The sequence below is a fragment of the Schistocerca piceifrons genome, chromosome 5, assembly GCF_021461385.2.
Source record: "Schistocerca piceifrons isolate TAMUIC-IGC-003096 chromosome 5, iqSchPice1.1, whole genome shotgun sequence".
NCBI lineage: Eukaryota > Metazoa > Arthropoda > Insecta > Orthoptera > Acrididae > Schistocerca > Schistocerca piceifrons.
This window is the reverse complement of record NC_060142.1, coordinates 414,300,029-414,320,719: the sequence shown is the minus strand read 5'-3', so window position 1 is coordinate 414,320,719 and position 20,691 is coordinate 414,300,029. Positions and strand designations below refer to the sequence as shown.

The following is a 20,691-nucleotide window of genomic DNA, read 5'->3' as shown; positions in this document are numbered from 1 at the left end:
TACTTTGAAGTTATACGGAAAAAGACAACTCATCACTGGTTCCTAAACACACCAGACAACAGTTCGTTATGGCCTTAGGACTGAGTCTTAATTACGCGACGATGATCTACTCTCTCCCATGATATTAGCTGTAATGAATCACTCTGCTGTGTGTCGACCTGAAATAAATCACCCCGCTTTTGTAGCGCGCTGCTGTCGAATTAAATGTCATGCTGAGTGCAATACGTGTGTGAAGCTTTAACAAAAAAAAAAAAAAAAAAAAAAAATATGAAAGTTCCGGATCAAGTGAATATGAAACCTGTTTGTTTACTTCTTATATTTTAACTAAGAAAATAATGGATAGTCAAAAGTTAATATTTTAAAGTGGCTATATGTTTCAGTTAAACAATGTTAACACTGACAATCAGACACAAGCATGGAAACAAGAAACTGTACTGATGCAATAAAAAGCTTTGACAGAACGCTATCTCTACATCAGGTGCATCTAAAAAGTGAAAAGTTATGAACCATTTCCTGACCATAATGCATGATGATCCTGAGAAAGCTACCATGATTTGATCTCAACGTATAGGTAAAAGTACATTTACTATTCCCATCATTATTTAGCGGTAATAAATTGTATACGCAAACCTTCCTCGTGAATCAGTCTACTGGTGAAAACCGTCAAAAGCCCTAAAGTTGTTCCTGTGATTAGCCTTCACATACACACAGAAAAAATGCGGCGAGGTACATTAATTCACAATATGTACAGACAGAGACATCATTCGTCTTTCACTATCGCTTAGACTACAGTTCATAGTCAATAAATTGTGATCAACTCTGGCCTGGAAATGTCTTATAGTTTAAACTGTAGTTTCGAAATCTCTACCTTACCATTACATAATCTGAAACCATTTAGCGTCTCCAGTTCTCTTTCACGTTAACAGCCTTTTTTTATGACCGTTAAACCAAATTTTAGCGGTAAGTGGACAAAGTTATGCTCTCTACAAAATTCTACCAAGCCACTTCCGCTTTCATTCCTTTCCGCAGTCCATGTCGCTTACTACTTTCCCTACTCTTCCTTTCCCCCCCACTATTGAACTCCAGTAATCCACCACAAATTTCCGTCTTCCTTTATCTAATCATACAATCTTTCAACATCATCTGCGTAACTAGTTTGCATATAAACTTTTACTACTGAGATTGGTGTTTGCTTCGTGCGTATCTTGGGTGCGATAACGCGTTCACTATGCTGTTCATTGTAGCTCACCCACATTCTCATTTTCTTATTCATTATTCGGCCTCCTATTTGATTTGTGTTGATAACCCTGTACCGACCTGAACAGAAGCCCTGTTTATCATGCCATCAAACTTCACTGACACCCACTGTACCGAACTTCATCTATCTATTTCCCATTTTAATTTTCTAAACTACCTACTAGATTGAGGGCTCTAACATTCCACGCTTAGATGGGAGTTTTGTTTTCCTGAAGACGACATCATGAGTAGTCCACGCCTTCAGATTCGAATTTGGGGACTGTTTGAACACCGGAATGTTTTTACCCAAGATAATGCCATCATCATTAAGCCATATAGATGAGCTGTATGCCATATGGAAAAAATAAAATTACGGCTGCCGAATTTCCTTGCTTTCAGCCGTTCACAGTACGAGCGCGAACGCCCATGTTGGCTAACGTTAGAAGGTCAGATCAGTCAGTCATCCATACCGTTGCCCCTGCAACAACTAAAAAAGCTGCTGCCAGTCTTTAGCATCCATGTGTTAATCTGGCCTCACCATAGATAGCACTCCGTTGTAGTTGCACCGAAGGTAAGGCGATACGTATCGTTCAGGCATGTAAACATCCCTACCTTGGGAAGGTCAGTAGTTAATTCCCGGAAGATTGAAAATGTGCAGATATGTAAAGAGGACCATTTTTAAGTTTCTAAATGAAAAATAAAGTTGCAGACTTGCTGAATTTACCGTTTTGAGAAGCTCAACAATATATTCGAATCTGCTTCATTTCAGATTTTGATCAGTATGCAGCTACGGCCAAAATTGGGACTATTCTATCGTATACATTGACTCCCGCTCATGTGCTATGTAAGTTGTTGATGTTACTCTATTTGCTATACTGAATTGAATATAAACACTAATGAGCCGAGTTGGTTGGGTTGGGTTGTTTGGGGGAAGAGACCAAACTGCACGGTCATCGGTCTCATCGGATTAGGGGAGGACGGGGAAGGAAGTCGGCCGTGCCCTTTCAAAGGAACCATCCTGGCATTTGCCTGGAGCGATTTAGGGAAATCACGTAAAACCTACATCAGAATGGCCGGACGCGGGATTGAACCGTCGTTCTCCCGAATGCGAGTCCAGTGTGCTAACTACTGTGATGAGCCGAAACATTATGAGATACGTGGTGATCGTTGTCGGGGAAGATCTCAAGCATGAAGATTTTCAGGAGGTTCGCAGCTGTCAGCGTGTCTTCGATTACTACCATAGGTCGCATGCAAGAGTAGGAGAATGTCTGCCATAACATAATACTACTCCCACCAGCCTGTGTCCGTGGCGCGCTGCACGTTTCGAGCCGCAGTTCACCTCGATGACGGCTTTTGCGTAGACGATCGTCGACCTAGTGTAGCATTCTTCCGAAGCGCTGAAACGTTTCCATTGATCGACGGTCGAATCTCGATGGTTCGATGCCCACTGCAGTCATAACTGACAATGTTGTCGGATCAACAACTGAAAGCTTAGGGGTGGTCTGCTGCGGAGATCCATGTTCAACACTGTACAATGAACCTTGTGCGGCAGAGATAGCACAGATCGCTATCTATCCTACAGACAAGGCTCTGAACCACACGTTCTGTGAAGAGTCGTGGACATCCAACCATTTAGTGCTTAGTGATAGTTTCGCTGTCCTCCTACATCTTACCGTAGATGCTCACGACAACAGCTCGTCAACATTCGACCAGCTTCACCGTTTCGAGGTACTCGTTCACAGGCTCTGCATAGTAACATTCTGCCCTTGCCAGAGTCGCTTATCTCAATGGATTTCCCCATTTTCAGCCATTATCTTCGTTAAGGTGACCGCCGACCGTGTCTGCTCCGCTTACATACTTTTGTTACCGCGTCACGTGCACGCAACGAGGAGGAAGAGGAGATTAGTGTTGAACGTCCCGTCGACAACGAGGTCATTAGAGACGGAGCGCAAGCTCGGGTGAGGGAAGGATGTGGAAGGAAATCGGCCGTGCCCTTTCAAAGGAACCATCCCGGCATTTGCCTGAAGCGATTTAGGGAAATCACGGAAAACCTAAATCAGGATGGCCGGAGACGGGATTGAACCGTCGTCCTCCCGAATGCGAGTCCAGTGCACGCAACGGTACCAGGTGGCATCCAACGACGAGGTGGGCAGTGATCACAATGATTTGGTTTATTAGGGACATTAAGGGACTTTCATCCACATAGGAACACTTCAAGATTATCAGTTTCCTGACCAATTCACATGAATTCATTGAGCGTGGGTATAGAACAGTACGAAATAAAAGAAACGATGTTTCGAAAGACGTGGAAACTTTCTCCTTTCAGTATACGACTTACGTTGTTGATTCTTGCTTAAATGTACTTCCGTAAATTGTGTCTCACAGCTAAGTCTGGTGGTGAGTACATGAATAAATACTCGATTGTTGTTTGTGCCCGAAGGGTAGAGAGGCAGAGGAGAGTATTGCCTAATTTTATTATATCGATGGTTGGCGGCTTGCAGCGAATCGGCCGCCAACTGCTGCGTGCTGTGTTTTCGCTGTGTCCATCATTAGCGCTGCCCGGCAGTTGTTGGCGACCGTTTGTTATTCTGTTTATGTTCGCGCCTCGCGGTGTTGCTGCTTCGTGACGTAGGGCGCCGTCTGGGAACTGGCGGACGGGACGGGGCAGACTGGAATCCTCGTCTGGACTAATACTATTTGGATCTTTCAGATCATCAATTCAGAAGGTGTGGAGGAGGAGGTTAGTGTTTAACGTCCCGTCGACACCGAGGTCATTAGAGACGGAGCGCAAGCTCGGATTAGGGAAGGATTGGGAAGGAAATCGGCCGTACCATTTCAAATGAACCACACCGGAATTTGCATGAAGCGATTTACGGAAATCAGGGAAAATCTAAATCTGTATGACCGGACGCGGGCTTGAAATGTCGTCCTCATGAATGCGAGTCCAGTGTGCTAACCACTGTGCTACCTCGCTCGGTGGAATGTGTTGGACGTAACAGAAACGCAGCAAAGCATTGAGGCCAGACAGGTAGTGTTTTGAAGACAGACGTTGTAAGGCATTTATACTGATGGAGAAATGTAGATAGTGAAAGGGAAGATCGTGACGCTTTAGACTGCTGAGGGACTGTTTTTCTTCTTCCGAGGGCGGGAGCATGGCAGAGGGTAAGAGGGTGCCCAAAAAACTACAAGGCTGTTCAATTAACACATATTCTAACAGCATTTGGAAACTACAGGGGTTTCGGTATTGGAGTCAGAGTATAAATGAGCTTTGTAACGCTTATGACCAAATAAGGGGGAAGCAATAGATAAAATTTCTAAAATCATTGGGGGAAGTGACATCCAAATGACTAGGAAAGTTGGAGTGCAGAATCGACGAGTATAGAGGCATAGCATCAGCCTTTCGAGAAAATATCATCCACACATTCCCGAATACAGCAAGAGCAAAACAGTGCGATAACTATTACACAACGAGCTTAATAGTTCGTGCTTCCAAGTTGCTGGCAAGAAATATAAACAGAAGAATGAAAAAGAAGATTAAGGTTATGTTAGATAATCAGTTTGGCATTCGGAAATGTAATCAAGACAGGTTCATAGACCCATAAAAAGTGCTTGACTATGTATAATAGAGCAAGATGTTCAAAAGAGGAACAATTAAAAAAATAATTGACAAACCAGGAAAAGTGGCAAGAGGAGCTTCCCACAGTAGCAAGATGATTGCTTCTATATTGCTGAAGATATCACTTTCGAATGACTGACTCGTTTTGAAATATCTTTAACTTGCGACACAGTCGGGCAGGAGGGCTCGGCACGCCCTTAACGCTGCTTCAGATCGTTAAATAACAAGAATCCACCTCTTATAAATACTCTACTGACGCCTTTGGAGTATAGCCCATCATAATAACTATTTTAGTAGAGTTATCACTTGACACGATACATTATATCGAGTTTGTTTTTGATTTCTGATGGTGCACTATTGCCCGAAACGCGACAATAAAATAATTATAGCTAATGGATTCTCGCTATTTAGCGATTTGAAGCAGTGTAGAAGGCGTGTTTAGTCAATCGTTTACGAATGTCCGTTCAAGCTTCTTACGTCAGTTCGTTCAAAAAAAAAATCATTTGTTAGTTTCAATAGAGAGCGGTAATTTAGTGACTCGTACTGACGATGTTGAGACACTTCGCTTCACTGCAGTTTTCTTCCCTTGAGGAAAGAGCTGAGCGTGCGTCTGTGGTAAAGAAAGGTCTTTGGGCAGCTGAGTGTTGACGTTTCATCGCAGAGGAACGGACGAGATAGGATGTGCATCTGCGGTGGGGGAAGACCGCCGAGATTAACTTCAGTGTTGGTTTGGCTCGTGGACGGCGGGCTGGGGATGAGGGACTTAGTTTACGCAGCGCGGCCCGGCGTCGGCGCGGCCTACAGCGATCGATTAGCTATCATCCCGTGGCCAGGCAGAACTCGCGTCAGTGGCGCCGGTGCTGGAGGCGTGCGGCCCCAAAATTCGGCGAGGTCGGCGCTGCCTGCGGGGAAATAAAACTCCGAGAAACGGGGTCGCCTACTTCCCAACCACCGTCAACACTTCCACTCTGGGACCCTCCCCTCTCATACTTGGTCGGCAGGCGGAGAACATAGGCCGGAGGGTGGACAGCCCAGTCTCAGGACGCAAAGTCGTGGTGTCTTACTTCTCTTGCTCCGTCGTTCTCTGTAGTTTTCGTGATTTTTAGCGCGGACAACCAAGGATGTTAACCCCTGCTAAGATTACACTCCGTGTTATCTGTAAGTTACGAGGGCTATTCGGAAAGTAAGGTCCGATCGGTCGCGAAGTGGAAATCACTGTAAAAATGGAAAATGTTTTATTTGCAGCAGGGCTATTTCCCTACATAATCGCCGCTCCGGCTTAGACATTTGTCGTAGCGTTATACCAACTTTCCAATACCCTCGTCATAGAAGGTAGCCGTCTATGCTTTCTGCTAATTCTCTACTCTGGTTTACAGCTAGTTGTCTGTGCCAAAAGTTGACTCCTAGCCAGCGGTTCATGTAAGCAGAGGCCAAACTCAGAGGGAGTCAATTAGGGGTTATAGTGTGGGTGACCAAAGACTTCCCATGGAAAATCCTGCAGGAGCATCCTCATTGCCCCAGCAGTACGAGCGAGAATTGTCACGAAGAAGGATACGCGTAACAGCTATGCTACGTGGGTTGCATGACATCAGGCGAAATCTCTCACTAGGCTCTCATACCTGGCAGGAGATTCTATTGTTCCAGGCATCTTAACGTGCTCACTGTGCGTTCAGAATTGAAAAGAGCGAGCCGGGCCGTTGTGGCCGAGCGGTTCTAGGCGCTTCAGTCCGGAACCGCGCTGCTGCTACAATCGCAGGTTCGAATCCTGCCTCGGGCATGGATGTGTGTGATGTCCTTACATTAGTTAGGTTTAAGTAGTTCTAAGTCTAGGGGACTGATGACCTCAGATGTTAAGTCCCATAGTGCTCAGAGCCATTTTGCCACACGGGATTAGCCGAGCGGTCTTAGGCGCTGCAGTCATGGACTGTGCGGCTGGTCCCGGCGGAAGTTCGAGTCCTCCCTCGGGCATGGGTGTGTGTGTTTGTCCTCAGGATAATTTAGGTTAAGTAGTGTGTTAGCTTAGGGACTGATGACCTTAGCAATTAAGTCCCATAAGATTTCACACACATTTGAACATTTTTGAAAAGTGCGACGTGACGCGATCGAGGGTCATAGTAGAGATACTGTCCAACACATCTGTGCCAGGCTTCATGAGATTTTCACTGTGTTTTCCATTCGCACCCGATCGTACCTTTCTTTCTGAATAGCCCACGTATTATAAATTGAAGCCCCCGCCGCCGTTTTCTGTCACTACATATCTTTACGTCACTACATACGTAAGCACATTAAAATGTCCACCGCCGCGTTATTCTGTTCGCATGTGATGGAACTACTGTGGGGATTCTGATAAAGTTTTCAGTAACAGACAGACTGTTTCCGGAGAAGGTTTCTGTATATAATGTATCACCGCTACGCAAGACCAGCCGTCTGGCCGTAAATCTTAATGCTACCCGTGCGAAGCCGGAGCGGGTCGCCAGTCACAAAGTAATTTTCACCATAGACCGATTAAAATTACTTGATGGTCGACGTCTGTCACTTGCCGCTACAGTGTTACCACATCGGCTGCCGGTTGCCGCTCGGTTATAGATGACACAAAATCACGGCGAGTCACTTCGCAAATGCAGTTAACGTGCAATACGGAGCAATGTTGGAAGTGGACGCCGCGAGGTATGTCAGAAATGCGAGAGGCTCTGTAGACCGCCGATTTTATGTGACCAGTGACCAAACTGCGACGGACGACACGTTTTGTAGCTCTCCATTTATACTCGTATTCTTGCCCTAAGCTAACGACGACCTCGCGAAATGCGACGTATCCGAAAAACGGCCAATAGTCTGCCGTAGAACTAAAATCGCGATCGCTTTGTTCACGGCAATTAAAGCTAACCTCTACGAGCAAACTAAAATAATTCAGTCTCAGCGTTAAAAGCAAACTGTAATTTTTCGCTATCGTTGGTTAGCTGAAAATATCCTCACACTACACGAGCTTCCGAGTTACCAGGCTATGAGCAGTCCTCGTTAGCATTTGGTTGCAGATTATAGGTGACTCAGGTAGATTCCAAACGAGAAAAGAATGATAGGATAAAAAATTAGAGCAAATAAAGCCATTACGATAAAGAAATAACGCAGCACAGTATTAGAAATAAAAAAGTTACATTTAAACAATTTAATTGAATAAAAATAATAACCAGACTCTTTTGATTAGATACAGAAATAAAAAAATTCATTACATTTGACGGGTTTCGAACCTACGGCCTTCTACACGTCAGGATTGTACATTTACCATTGTGCTGGGCCATAACTCTTAGCGGTTGATAATAACTATGGTGACTCAGTCGCAGTTATGAATTGCAACCTTCGAAAATTCGTGTGTGTGTGTGTGTGTGTTTTTTTTTTTTTTTTATGTGGTTACTATATGTGATGATACACGAAATGAGAGCCAGACTCATAACGGCGGAAAATTCAGGCGTGACGTTGAGAGCTCTGTCAATGAAAGAGGAGCCAGCGTCAAAGATTTTAATCTTTTTGTGGTCTGTCCCTCGTCATGTTGTCGGAAACAGCTTGTTAACTCTCCCCTTTTTATTTTGCAACTGACCTAGCTGGAAGTGGAACCCTTTAAATATTATCTAACGTTACGATAAACGCGAGGACCGTAGCTGCTCCTTTGCATTTCACCACAACATTATTTGCCTTCGTGGACCTTCCTCATATAGTCAGCAACATCGTCTCAAAATTACGACCAGTTTGTCGGTTCAATTGCTGTAAAGTCGTACCGAAGCCATCCTATCTACACCCTGCGGCCAGAGGAATATTGACTATATTGCTGCCAAGATGGTTTGTTGCGAAGTACGCTGCAACAACAATGGAATACACCTGAAATGTCCTTACTCCTCCAGCACGGACATCCGCGCTAAGTGTATAATTTTTAAACTACCCTCTGCATTCAGATATGCAAATAACTTCTTCATACTCAATCCCAGCCTTCACTGTTCTGTTCGAGAGCACAGAACGCACTGAAGTTGTCTGAAAGGACCCACAAATCGACAAAAAGTGGAAAGCTATGTACGTTTCTCCTCTGAATTATACTGACAGTAATTATTTTCATCACCCCTCAAGAAGCCTAGCGTGATAAGTGTCAAAGATTTTTTTTCATTATTTGCGTTACACTTTCCATTCTTTACTCTTAAAATAAGAGCGGGCTATGAGAGTTTGGACCCACTGTAAAATCAGGGTCTTTGCAGATAATTACAGGGCGAGTTACTGGTGAGGCCGAGGGAGCCCCGTTGGGGGAACATTACGACGGTATTTCCACTTACTTCATTACAACCAATGGAAGACTCTTAAACACATTGTTCAGAATCAGGGGGTGGGGATTATATTTACTTATACCAATGGATAATATGTGCCAATTCAAGAATGTTACAGTCTAGTGTGTGTATGAAAGCGTATTTGTTAATTCGCTTACGGAGTAAAAGTCGATGAGTTGCGCGACATGTCCAGTGTGGTCATGCGGCTGTCGATCCCAGTCGATGCGATCGATGGTGAGTGTTTTTTGTCAGTGACAGCAGATTGTTTCTGCACTACTGGTCATTAAAATTGCTACACCAAAAAGAAATGCAGATGATAAACAGGTATTGATTGGACAACTATATTATACTAGAAACGACATGTGATTATATTTTCACGCAATTTGGGTGCATAGATCCTGAGAAATCAGTACCCAGAAGAACCACCTCTGGCCGTAATAACGGCCTTGATACGCCTGGGCATCGAGTCAAACAGAGCTTGGATGGCGTGTACAGGTACAGCTGCCCATGCAGCTTCAACACGACACCACAGTTCATAAAGAGTAGTGACGCGTATTGTGACGAGCCAGTTGCTCGGCCACCATTGACCAGACGTTTCCAATTGGTGAGATCTCTGGAGAATTTGCTGGCCAGGGCAGCAGTCGAACATTCTCTGTATCCAGAAAGACCCGTACAGGACCTGCAACATGTGGTCGTGCACTATCCTGCTGAAATGTAGAGTTTCGCAGAGATCGAATGAAGGGTAGAAAATGGGTCAAATGGCTGTGAGCACTATGGGACTCAACTTCTGAGGTCATTAGCCCCCTAGAACTTAGAACTAGTTAAACCTAACTAACCTAAGGACATCACACACATCCATGCCCGAGGCAGGATTCGAACCTGCAACCGTAGCGGTCTCGTGGTTCCAGACTGCAGCGCCTAGAACCGCACGGCCACTTCGGCCGGCGAATGAAGGGTAGAGCCACGGGTCGTAGCACATCTGAAATGCTACGCCCACTGTTCAAAGTGCGGTCAGTGCGAACAAGAGGTGACTGAGACGTGTAACCAATGGCACCGTATACCATCACGCCGGGTGATATGCCAGTATAGCGATGACGAATACACGCTTCCAATGTGCGTTCACCGCGATGTCGCCAAACACGGATGCCACCATGATGATGCTGTAAACAGAACCTAGGTTCATCCGAAAAAATGACGTTTTCGCATTTGTGCACCCAGATTCGTCATTGAGTACACCATCGCAGGCACTCCTGTCTGTGATGCAGTGTCAAGAGTAACCGCAGCCATGGTCTCCGAGCTGATAGTCCATGCTACTGCAAACGACGTCAAACTGTTCATGCAGATGGTTGTTGTCTTGCAAACGTCCCCATCTTTTGACTCAGGGATCGAGACGTGGCTGCACGATCCGTTACAGCCATGCGGATAAAATGTCTGTCATCTCGACTGCTAGTGATACGAGGCCATTGGGAGAAATTGGTTGGAAACTTTCCTCATGTCAGCACGTTGTAGGTGTCGCCACCAGCGCCAACCTTGTGTGAATGCTCTGAAAAGCTAATCATTTGCATATCACAGCATCTTCTTCCTGTCGATTAAATTTCGCGTCTGTAGCACGTAATCTTCGTGGTGTAGCAATTTTAATGGCCAGAAGTGTAAATATAAGTCAAAAGCGAAACAAATGTGTGAGGGGGCAGCTTCCTCATTTCTTGTTGATCATGTCTCGAGTTCCCGCCTCATTAAATCACGTACTGATTGCTGTCTGCTTCTGTCTGTTAAAGCCGACGGGCTTCATGGAGACGTCCGTGCCGTACTCCAGCATGGAAGAGGTGTACGTGGTGGCTCGCTGGGACGCCGGCCACAAGTTCTGCATCCGCATCGTGGTCGCCGACGGCTCTTTGCTATTGCAGGTCAGTCACAAAGCTATGTATTTAAACGCGCCACGAGCACAGTAACTCTGGAAACTGACTACATCTAAATGTGATTATTCCACAAGCTTATGTAATTATTCAACATGAATCCAGACCGTTCCAGTTTCCAAGAAGGGTTGTAGGACAGACGAGCAAAATTGTAGGTTTATGTCAATGGCCATCGTGTTGCAGAGTTGTGAAACGTGGTACAGGACTTTATGCAGATAGAACCAAACAGGTCAAGTGTAGAGGTAATTTCTGGAGAAACTCTAGGGAGTGTCACATATTAATGATCTACTGGATGACAATGGAGGCTGCGTGAGTCTGCTCGCGGACGATGCCATTTTCTGCAGGAAGGTTGCAACGCCAGGAGATGGTAGAGAAATCCAGGAAGAGCTGCAGGGGATCGATGCCTAGTGTAGGCAGTGGCAGTTGACTCTGAAATTAAATAACTGTAATGTACTGCGCGTACAGAGACGAAGAGATCAACTACTGGCCGGTTACACTATTGGCGACAAGTCACTGGAAACCACTGTAAAATACGTAGCGGCACACATCCAGAGCGGCCTAAGGAGGACTGATCACATAAAACAAGCAGCAGTAAAAGTAGATGCAAGACTGACAATCATTGGGAAAATCTTAAAAGCAAATATAATTCAGTCACGAAAGGAGTAGCTTTCAAAACGCTCGTACGACCAATTCTTGAGTACTGTACATCAGTCTGGGACCCTTACCAACAAGGAGTTATAAAACATATAGAGAAGATCCAACGAAGAGAGTTGCGTTTTGTCACGGGATGATTTATTCGGCGCGAGGATGTTACAGAGATGCTCGACAAACTCCACTGGGAGACGCTACAACGGAGGCTTTGCGCATCACAGAGGCATTTAAGGTTAAAATTTCGAGAAAATACTTTCCAAGAAGAGTCGTGAAAGACATTACCTCCCCCCGCGTATGTCTTAAAAATGATCTCGACAAGAAAATCAGAGAAACAAGATGTCATACAGAGGTTTGTTGGCAGTCAGTCTTCCCACGCACCATTCACGAATAGAACGGGAAAAGGGAGAAAAGACAGTCGGACCATAAGTACCCTTCGCCAACACCGAAAGGCAGTTTGCGGAGTATTGATGTAGTGTAGAAATAATGAGTGGTCAGCGGAACGTTTTGGGGTAGAAAACACAGCGTGAAAGATGTACACATCTGACAAAACCGAACTACTAACAGCAAATAACTGAAAAGGCTTTCATGAAATCGGAATACTACCTTAAAGTAATTCGTTAAAGCTGCTTGCTGATGTCGACTTGATTTCATACTGTAACGATTGGAAAGTTACTACGGCTTTCCTTTGGCTTGACTATAGTATTCACCATCACGACTGTTCATAATTTTTCTTTTTTGATTTTATCACCCACGAATACATACTGTCCATTCAAAAGCTTGAATAACCACCTTCTGAAGCGCGGACCGTTGCGAGACGTGCAGCAATGGCGTCAATGAGTTCCGGAAGGAACAGGTATGTTGGGTCATGACGACTCCAGTGCTGTAGCCAGCACAGCTGCGCTATGTTTCTCGGTTGAGGGTCGATGACGCGTACAGTCCGATCGAGGGCGCCCAACAGATTCTCTATTGGGTTTAAATCCGGGGAGTTTTGTAACCAGGGGAGTACGGTAAACTCATACTAGTGCTCTTCGGACAACGCACGTATACAGTGAGTTGTGTCACACGCAGCACTCTCCTGCCGAGGAAAGCCAAACTGAATGCAGGGATGGACATGGTTCCCGAGGATAGAAGCATACTTATGCCGATCCATTGGGCCTTCCAGAATGAAGAGATCACCCGTGGAATGCCATGAAAACATTCCCCAGACGTTACTTCCTTCGGTTCAATGGTTCTAAGTACTATGGGACTTAACATCTGAGGTCATCAGTCCCCTAGAACTTAGAATTACTTAAACCTAACTAACCTAAGGACAACACATACATCCATGCCCGACGCAGGATTCGAACCTGCAACCGCAGCAGCAGCGTGGTTCCGGACTGAAGCGCCTAGAACTGCTCGGTTACAGCGGCCGGCTTACCTCCTCCTGCCTGGACCCTTGCGACGATTATTGCAAGGTATTTACTTTCTGATTTTTCACGCTAATTGCCATCTCTCCTATGGATCATAAAACCTGATTCATCTGAAAAGGTCACCTGTTGCCATACAGTAGATATCCAGTTGCGCAACTGGGTTGCAACTCCAGCCTGCGTCGCTGAAGAACATTAGCCAGCATGAATGCATGAATCAGGCGTCTGCTGAGGAGGCAGGACGGTCTTGAGGGGACAGTGTTGGTAGCCCCTTGGTTCTTCTGGATGGTAAGCTGGTCAACAGTTGCACGTCTACTCGCCAGTACACATCTCCGCAACCGTCGTTCACCCCTGTCATCTATACCCCGCAATGCACCACCGTTTGTTCGGCGCCGGTTTTGGATAGCGACATTTTACCATGCACCGTAGATTTTAACAACGTGAACAGTTTGCGAAATTATCTGTTTAGGAAATGCTTCCACCCTTGGCCCGAAAGCCAATGATTATGCCCTTTTGGACGTCAGATAAATCGCTCCGTTTCCGTATTAACACTACTGGCCATTAAAATTGCTACACCACGAAGATGACGTGCTACAGACGCGAAATTTAACCGGTAGGAAGAAGATGCTGTGATATGCACATGATTAGCTTTTCAGAGTATTCACACAAGGTTGGCACTGGTGGCGACACCTACAACGTGCCGACATGGGGAAAGGAAGATTTCTCATACACAAACAGCAGCTGACCGAAGTTGTCTGGTGAAACGTTCTTGTGGTGCCTCGTGTAAGGAGGAGAAATGCGTACCATCGTGTTTCCGACTTTGATAAAGGTCGGATTGTAGCCTATCGCCATTGCGGTTTATTGTATCGCGACATTGTTGCTCGCGTTGCTCGACATCCAATGACTGTTAGCAGAATATGGTATCGGTGGGTTCAGGAGGGTAATACGGAACGCCGTGCTGGATCCCAACGGCCTCGTATGACTAGCAGTCGAGATGACAGGCATGTTATCCGCATGGCTGTAACGGATCGTGCAGCCACGTCTCGATCCCCGAGTCAACAGATAGGGACGTTTGCAAGACAACAACCACCTGCACGAACAGATCGACGACGTTTGCAGCGGCATGGACTATCAGCTCGGAGACCATGGCTGCAGTTACCCTTGACGCTGCATCACAGACAGGAGCGCTTGCAATGGTGAACTCAACGACGAACCTGGCTGTACGAATGGCAAAAAGTCACTTTTTCGGATGAATTCAGGTTCTGTTTACAGCATCATGATGGTCGCATCCGTGTTTGGCGACATCGATGTGAAAGTTCGTTGGAAGCGTTTATTCGTCATCGCCATACTGGCGTAACGCCCGGCGTGATGGTATGGGGTGCCATTGGTTACACGTCTCGGTCACCTCTTGTTCGCATTGACGGCACTTTGAACAGTGGCCGTTACATTTCAAATGTGTTACGACCCGTGGCTCTACCCTTCATTCGATCCCTGCGAAACCTTAAATTTCAGCAGGATAATGCACGACCGCAAGTTACAGGTCCTGTACGGCCTTTCTGTATACAGAAAATGTTCGACTGTTGCCCTGGCCAGCACATTCTCCAGATCTCTCACTAATTGAAAACGTCTGGTCAATGGTGGCCGAGAAATTGGCTCGTCACAATACGCCAGTCAGTACTCTTGATGAACTGTGGTATCGTGTTGAAGCTGCTGTACCTGTAGCTGTACATGTCATCCAAGCTCTGTTTGACTCAATACCCAGGCGTATCAAGGCCGCTATTACGGCCAGAGGTGGCTGTTCTGGGTACTGATTTCTCAGGATCTATCCACCCAATCTAGTATAATATATTTGTCCAATAAATACCCGTTTATCATCTGCATTTCTTCTTGGTGTAGCAATTGTAATGGCCAGTAATGTACAACATGTACTGTAGTGTTTTCGGTGTTCGCCCGACACGCTTTATGCACCTTTCACTGCTAGTGCTGCCACTGCTGTGAATGGTTATTGCACACTGACGTCGAACATAGGTGATGGTCACATTAATCTGACGACCGTTCATATACACGCGCGTGCTGAAAAGTAATGCTTCCGAATTTTTCTTGTCGAAACTCTAAAGGTTTTTTATATAAAGCAAACTTATTAATATTCTACACCTTTACTCTTCGTGTCTAATTATTTGTTTCTCGACATAGTCACCCTGACGAAGAACATTTTTCCCAAAGAGAGATCAGTTTTTTGACACCGTCACTGTAGATTGTTAAACTACCTCACCTCTGCTTGCACCGCTTCATCACCATCAAAATCTTCTAGAAGGTGGTCTTTAGGTTGAGGAAACATATGAAAATCGGATGGGGCCAAGTCGAGACTGTATGGTGGTTGATCGATGACAGAGAAACCAAGGCATCGGATTGTTGCATATGTCGCAGCGGTCTTGTTTCGTCTGGTATTGTGCTGCTGAAGAAGAGGGTGCTTAGTGTGTGGAAGAGCTCTTCAACTCTTACTTTCAGTTTTCTGAGGCTCTCGCAGTATCTCCCAGAATATATGGTGGTCCTTTTACGGATGAATTCCAAGTACATCACACCAGGAACATCCTTGAACATTATGAGCATAACTTTGCTTGCTGGTGGCATGGTCTTGAACTTTTTTGTCGTTGGTGATCCTTTGTGGCGGAACTCCATTGATGATATCTTGTTTCGGAGTCAAAGTGGTGGACACGGCTTTCATCACCTTCACAGTGTTGTTAACAAACATCACCCTCACGCTTTAAACGCAAAATAGATTGTTGACAGACGTCCAGTCTCCTCTGCTTCATTACAGAAATGAGCTTTCGAGGACCCACTGTGCACACAGTTTTCCGTTCCGCAGTTCCACAGTGATGGTCTGGACACGCCCTCGTGATATTCCACACTTCTGAGAATAGTGTTTGTGTGTTATGTGATGATTTTGTCTGATGGGCTCGCCTCGTCGGTTGCCGTACGCGGCCGTCAATCCCGAACTCTGTCACACAAGTTCAGCGTGGCACCACCGTTTACTTCGTTATGAGCAGGAACAAGCCAGCGTGGCCAATTACTGATACCGATACAATCATCACCGTACTCAGCTTTCATTCTTCTAGGGATTTCAATTGGAGGCACGTTTTCTTCGGTTACAAATTCGACTAGAGAACTCTGTTACGCACCAGCATAACACCACCGTGTTAAATCCTACAATTCAGGGCCATCAAGCGACAGAGGGTTGCAGCTTGCGTCAGTGAAGCGGGATTGTCGACCAAATAATTTGCATGACATGTAATACTAGAGCCGATACTGAGAAGAGAATAAAAAATTTCGCGCCACTTCAATTCAGCACGCCTTTGTATATGCATATTCTTTTGTGGTCAACGCGTAATAAAGTGCGAATTCTACAAAGAGAACTTTTATTCTTTACTTTCTTCAGGATATTCCTAGACTATCAGTGAATGAAAATAATGATTTCCTTTTCTCTGAGATTTGCGCTGACAAAGAGACTGCATCAACTTGACCTCATACTTTGAGGTGAACAAAGCACATTTGCAAGATACCAACCCCAGAAATCGAGACTGCAGAAAAATTTGGGCCGTATTTCTGGTAGCACGCTGTTACGATCTTTTGAAAGTACTGCTTTTAAACATGCTCACGCACCGGTTGTTTCTCACTCACTCCGCCCGACTGCAGCCGCTTTATATCCGAGTGCGAAGTACTGTACATTACTTCGTCCATTGCGCCGAAGTGCACAGTCTCTGACTTGTAGCTGGTCCCTGATATTTCTTTGTTTCCGAAAATTTTTGCATTGCAAGTCACAAATACAGCTTACATGAATGAATGTGTCATTAAGAAGTAGCGTAGCGGTACTTAATATTATCTTCTGTGCTGTGCGTTATTTGATTTGGATTGTGAAAATGATGCTGCTGAAGAGAGGTAGATTTGGAGGAGTTGAGGTGTTCTTATCTTTTCGTTTTTTGAAGTGTCAAATTTTACATTTCTGAACATTTAGAGCAAGTTTCCAATATCTTCACCTTGTTTAAATCTTATCAAGATTTGACTGAATATTTATGCAACTTCTCTCAGATAATACTTCATTATAGATAACTGCATCATCTGCAAAAAGCCTGATTTTTCTCTTAATATTGTCTGCAAGATCATTAGTATACAACACGTACAGCAAGGGTCCCAGCACACTTCCCTGGGGCACACTCGAAGTTACTTCTTCGTCTGACGATGACTCTCCATCCAAGAAAACACGCTGTGTCCTCTCCAACAAAAGGTCCCAGTCCAGTCACAAATTTCACTTGATACCCCATATGATCGTACTTTTGACAATAAGCGTAGATGCAGCACTGACTCAAATGCTTTTCGAAAATCGAGAAATACTACATCTACCTGGTTGCCTTGATCCAAAGATTTCAGTATGCCATGTGCGAGTTGGGTTTCACATGATCGATGTTTTCGAAAACCATGCTGGTTCACGTTGAGGTGGCCATTCTGTTCAAGATAACTCATTAAGTTTGAGCTCAGAATACGGTCTAAGATTCTACAACAAATCGATGTCAAGGATATTGGACGGTAGTTTTGTGAGTCAGGTCTTCTACCCTTCTTGTAGATGGGTGTGACCTGTGCCTTTTTTCAACAACTGGGCACGGTTGTTTGTTCGAGGGGTCTACGATAGATTATGGTTATAAGAGGGGCTAACTGAGGCCTAAATTCAGTATAGAATCTGACAGGGATTCCATCGGGCCCTGGGGTTTTGTTCAGTTTTAACGATTTCAGCTGTTTCTCAACACCACTGACAATAATACTTATTTTATTCTTTTTTCGGGGGCACAAGGATTAAATTGGGGCAATTGTCCTGGGTTTTACTTTGTAAAGGAATATTTGAAAACGGAATTAAATATTGCAGCTTCTGCTTTGCTACCCTCAATTTCAGTTCCTGTCACATTCACTAGGGATTGGACACTAACTTTGGTGCCACTAACAGCATTTACATATGGCCAGAATTCCGTGTGAAAGGTAACGTGACAATATTCTGCTGTGGAAGTCATTGAAGGCATCATGCATTGCTCACTTGACAGCCAAAAGCGTTTCATTCATCACCCCTCTATCTATAGCCGTACGCTTTGTTTTACACTTATTATGCAGTAATCTCTGTTTCTTTAGAAGTTTCTTTATAGTGACTGTATGCCATGAAGGTTCCCTCCCACTATGAACTGTTCTACTGGGTGCATATGTGTCCAGATCGTGGTCAGATATTCTACCCGTGTAGAGATGTTTGTGTCGGCGCCGTGTTATCCCTAAGGCGTTTCTCGGCAGAGTTCTAACTAGGAGAGTTGCGAGTGGAGCGCCTGTATACCCAGGCGGTGCGTGGGCCGGCGTTCCACTGTTCCGCCTGGAAGCCTCCCGCAGGGACCGGCGAAGTCTTGAGAGCGCTTCTGGGCTGACTGACTGGCTGACTGACGGCTTCGAGTGGGCGCGCATGAGCCATCCTGCGGGAATCGCTCCACCCTGTCTGTCTTCCCACCCGACAGCCGTACAGCCTTCGGGGACGGCGGCTGAGCAGGCGTAACCGCGAGGCTGTTGCCTTTCTCACGCCCGCTAACGTTTTGACTTGATTGTGTGTTTCTTGGCGTCTCTACATCTAAGGACAACCTTTCTCTTATGGAGCTCTAATAAAATAATATTATTCATGTGTTGGCCATACTGGTCCACGCGATGTACAACACGAATCATTTTCATAGTATTGTTTTAGCTTCCGTTTGTGTCTTTACTCCTTTCATGCTCTGAGAAAAGACTTTTTCCCGCTCTTCAGACCAAGCTCATCCGGTCGCCTTGGCTTTTTCTTTCCGGCCAACTGTTCAGTAGTGATTTTCCTGCATAAATATTTTTTCTGGATGATGTATCAGGCTGCGTTATACCTGCCACCATCAGCTGTTCTTTAACTGTGTACGTTTTATAAAAACACTTTCAATCATTGCTGGGTACTCTGGTGTAACCTTTCATCTTTAAAGTATGTTTATGTTAATTTCTCAAAAGAACATTATTACTTTTACATTTCAGTGTGCACGTTAGACCTTACTCTGACTGTGTATGTAATGTAACATTACGCTCAGTGATGGCTGTATGTAACCTTTACTTATAGTGCAAATGAAACTTATGTTTTCAAGGTACCTACGTGCATTTTACGAACTTTACATGCAATCTTCATCAGCAAACCCAACTGACGAATGACATGGGCCGGCCGTTGTGGCCGAGCGGCTCTACGCGCTTCAGTCCGGAACCGCGCGACCGCTACGGTCGCAGGTTCGAATCCTGCCTCGGGCATGGATGTCTGTGATGTCCTTAGGTCAGTTAGGTTTACGTAGTTGTGAGTTCTAGGGCACTGATGACCTCAGATGTTAAGTCCCTTAGTGCTCAGAGCCATTTGAACCATTTTTTGAATGACATGGTGTAATCTCAATACTTTGATTTGTAATGCAAAACACTTATACAGGCACTGAACTAAATAACGGCAGAAAGTGAATATAATCTGGAGGTATAATCACTGTTTCCTAAGTGCCTAACACAATATTTAATTCTATCCCCAATAACAATGGTCGCTTATCTGTGCGACAACGGATATCATCTTTGCTTTGCAACTCCTTGTCTGGAAAAAATCACGCTGCTTTGCTATTATTTAAATAATCTTGTCATGTGCATAGCAAGCTATTACACCTGCTTAATACACAGTTAATAGTCGGATATTGCGAACTGAAATGCGAATCCAAAATATCTTTAAAATTTTTTTTTTGAATAGCAAATGAGATGTGGAGGCTTTATCTCGTCTAATTTAAAATTTAAAAGAAAGTTATTGCACTTCAGATTCGTATTTTAACCAGCGAAATCAAAAAAATGTGAACAAGACTTCACTACTGATCATTGTTGCTACAATGTGAACACCAAACACAATTATCTTCCAATTGATTGTTTAGGTGAAACTTCCAACGTTCATAGAATTTACATTCAGTATTTAAAGATGAAACTGGCTAAAGAGTGATGTATTCCTTTCCTGAATTCATGCATTTGCGAGCTGATGAAACGATAGTACAGTAATGGTCAAATAATGCGAGTTACGAAAATGTACAAACCAAAACTGAAAATATAACCTAAACGTGAGATCCCGCTTTCTGCAAAGCTAGTGCACGTGGTTGTATATTATCTTCTTTAATAAATTCCAGGTTACAGCAGCAGCATTCAGAAATTAAGTCTACGCACCAGTACACACGTCTGCTTCCACCCATTCTCGACAATCAAGTATCTCTCTTATCCTCGAACTGACTACTCAAAAACAACGCAACCTTTGCCATACAGAGTGTCTCCTTTATACATGTGCTCAGGAAAAGTGTTTAGTGTGGACAATATCACACATGCAGCTGCCACTTCTCATACTGTAACAATCTTTCAACTGCAATGGTCCGCTGTATTCTTCCAGTTCTAGCTTTACTACGGACTTCGTAGAATTCCTCATCCTGGTTGATTGTATTCTTTCAATGTCCACAGAATTGTAGCCTGCGATT

At 44.7% G+C, this 20,691-nt stretch overlaps 1 protein-coding gene across 1 annotated transcript in view; it reads left to right on the top strand.

Moving 5' to 3' along the window:
- Positions 1 to 20,691, top strand: part of LOC124799042 (C-Maf-inducing protein-like) — a 939,973-nt gene that overhangs the window by 426,975 nt on the left and 492,307 nt on the right. Inside the window, exon 2 of the mRNA XM_047262580.1 lies at positions 10,932 to 11,060. Coding sequence (XP_047118536.1) covers positions 10,932 to 11,060 — 129 coding nt within the window. The remainder of the gene's footprint in view (positions 1 to 10,931; positions 11,061 to 20,691) is intronic.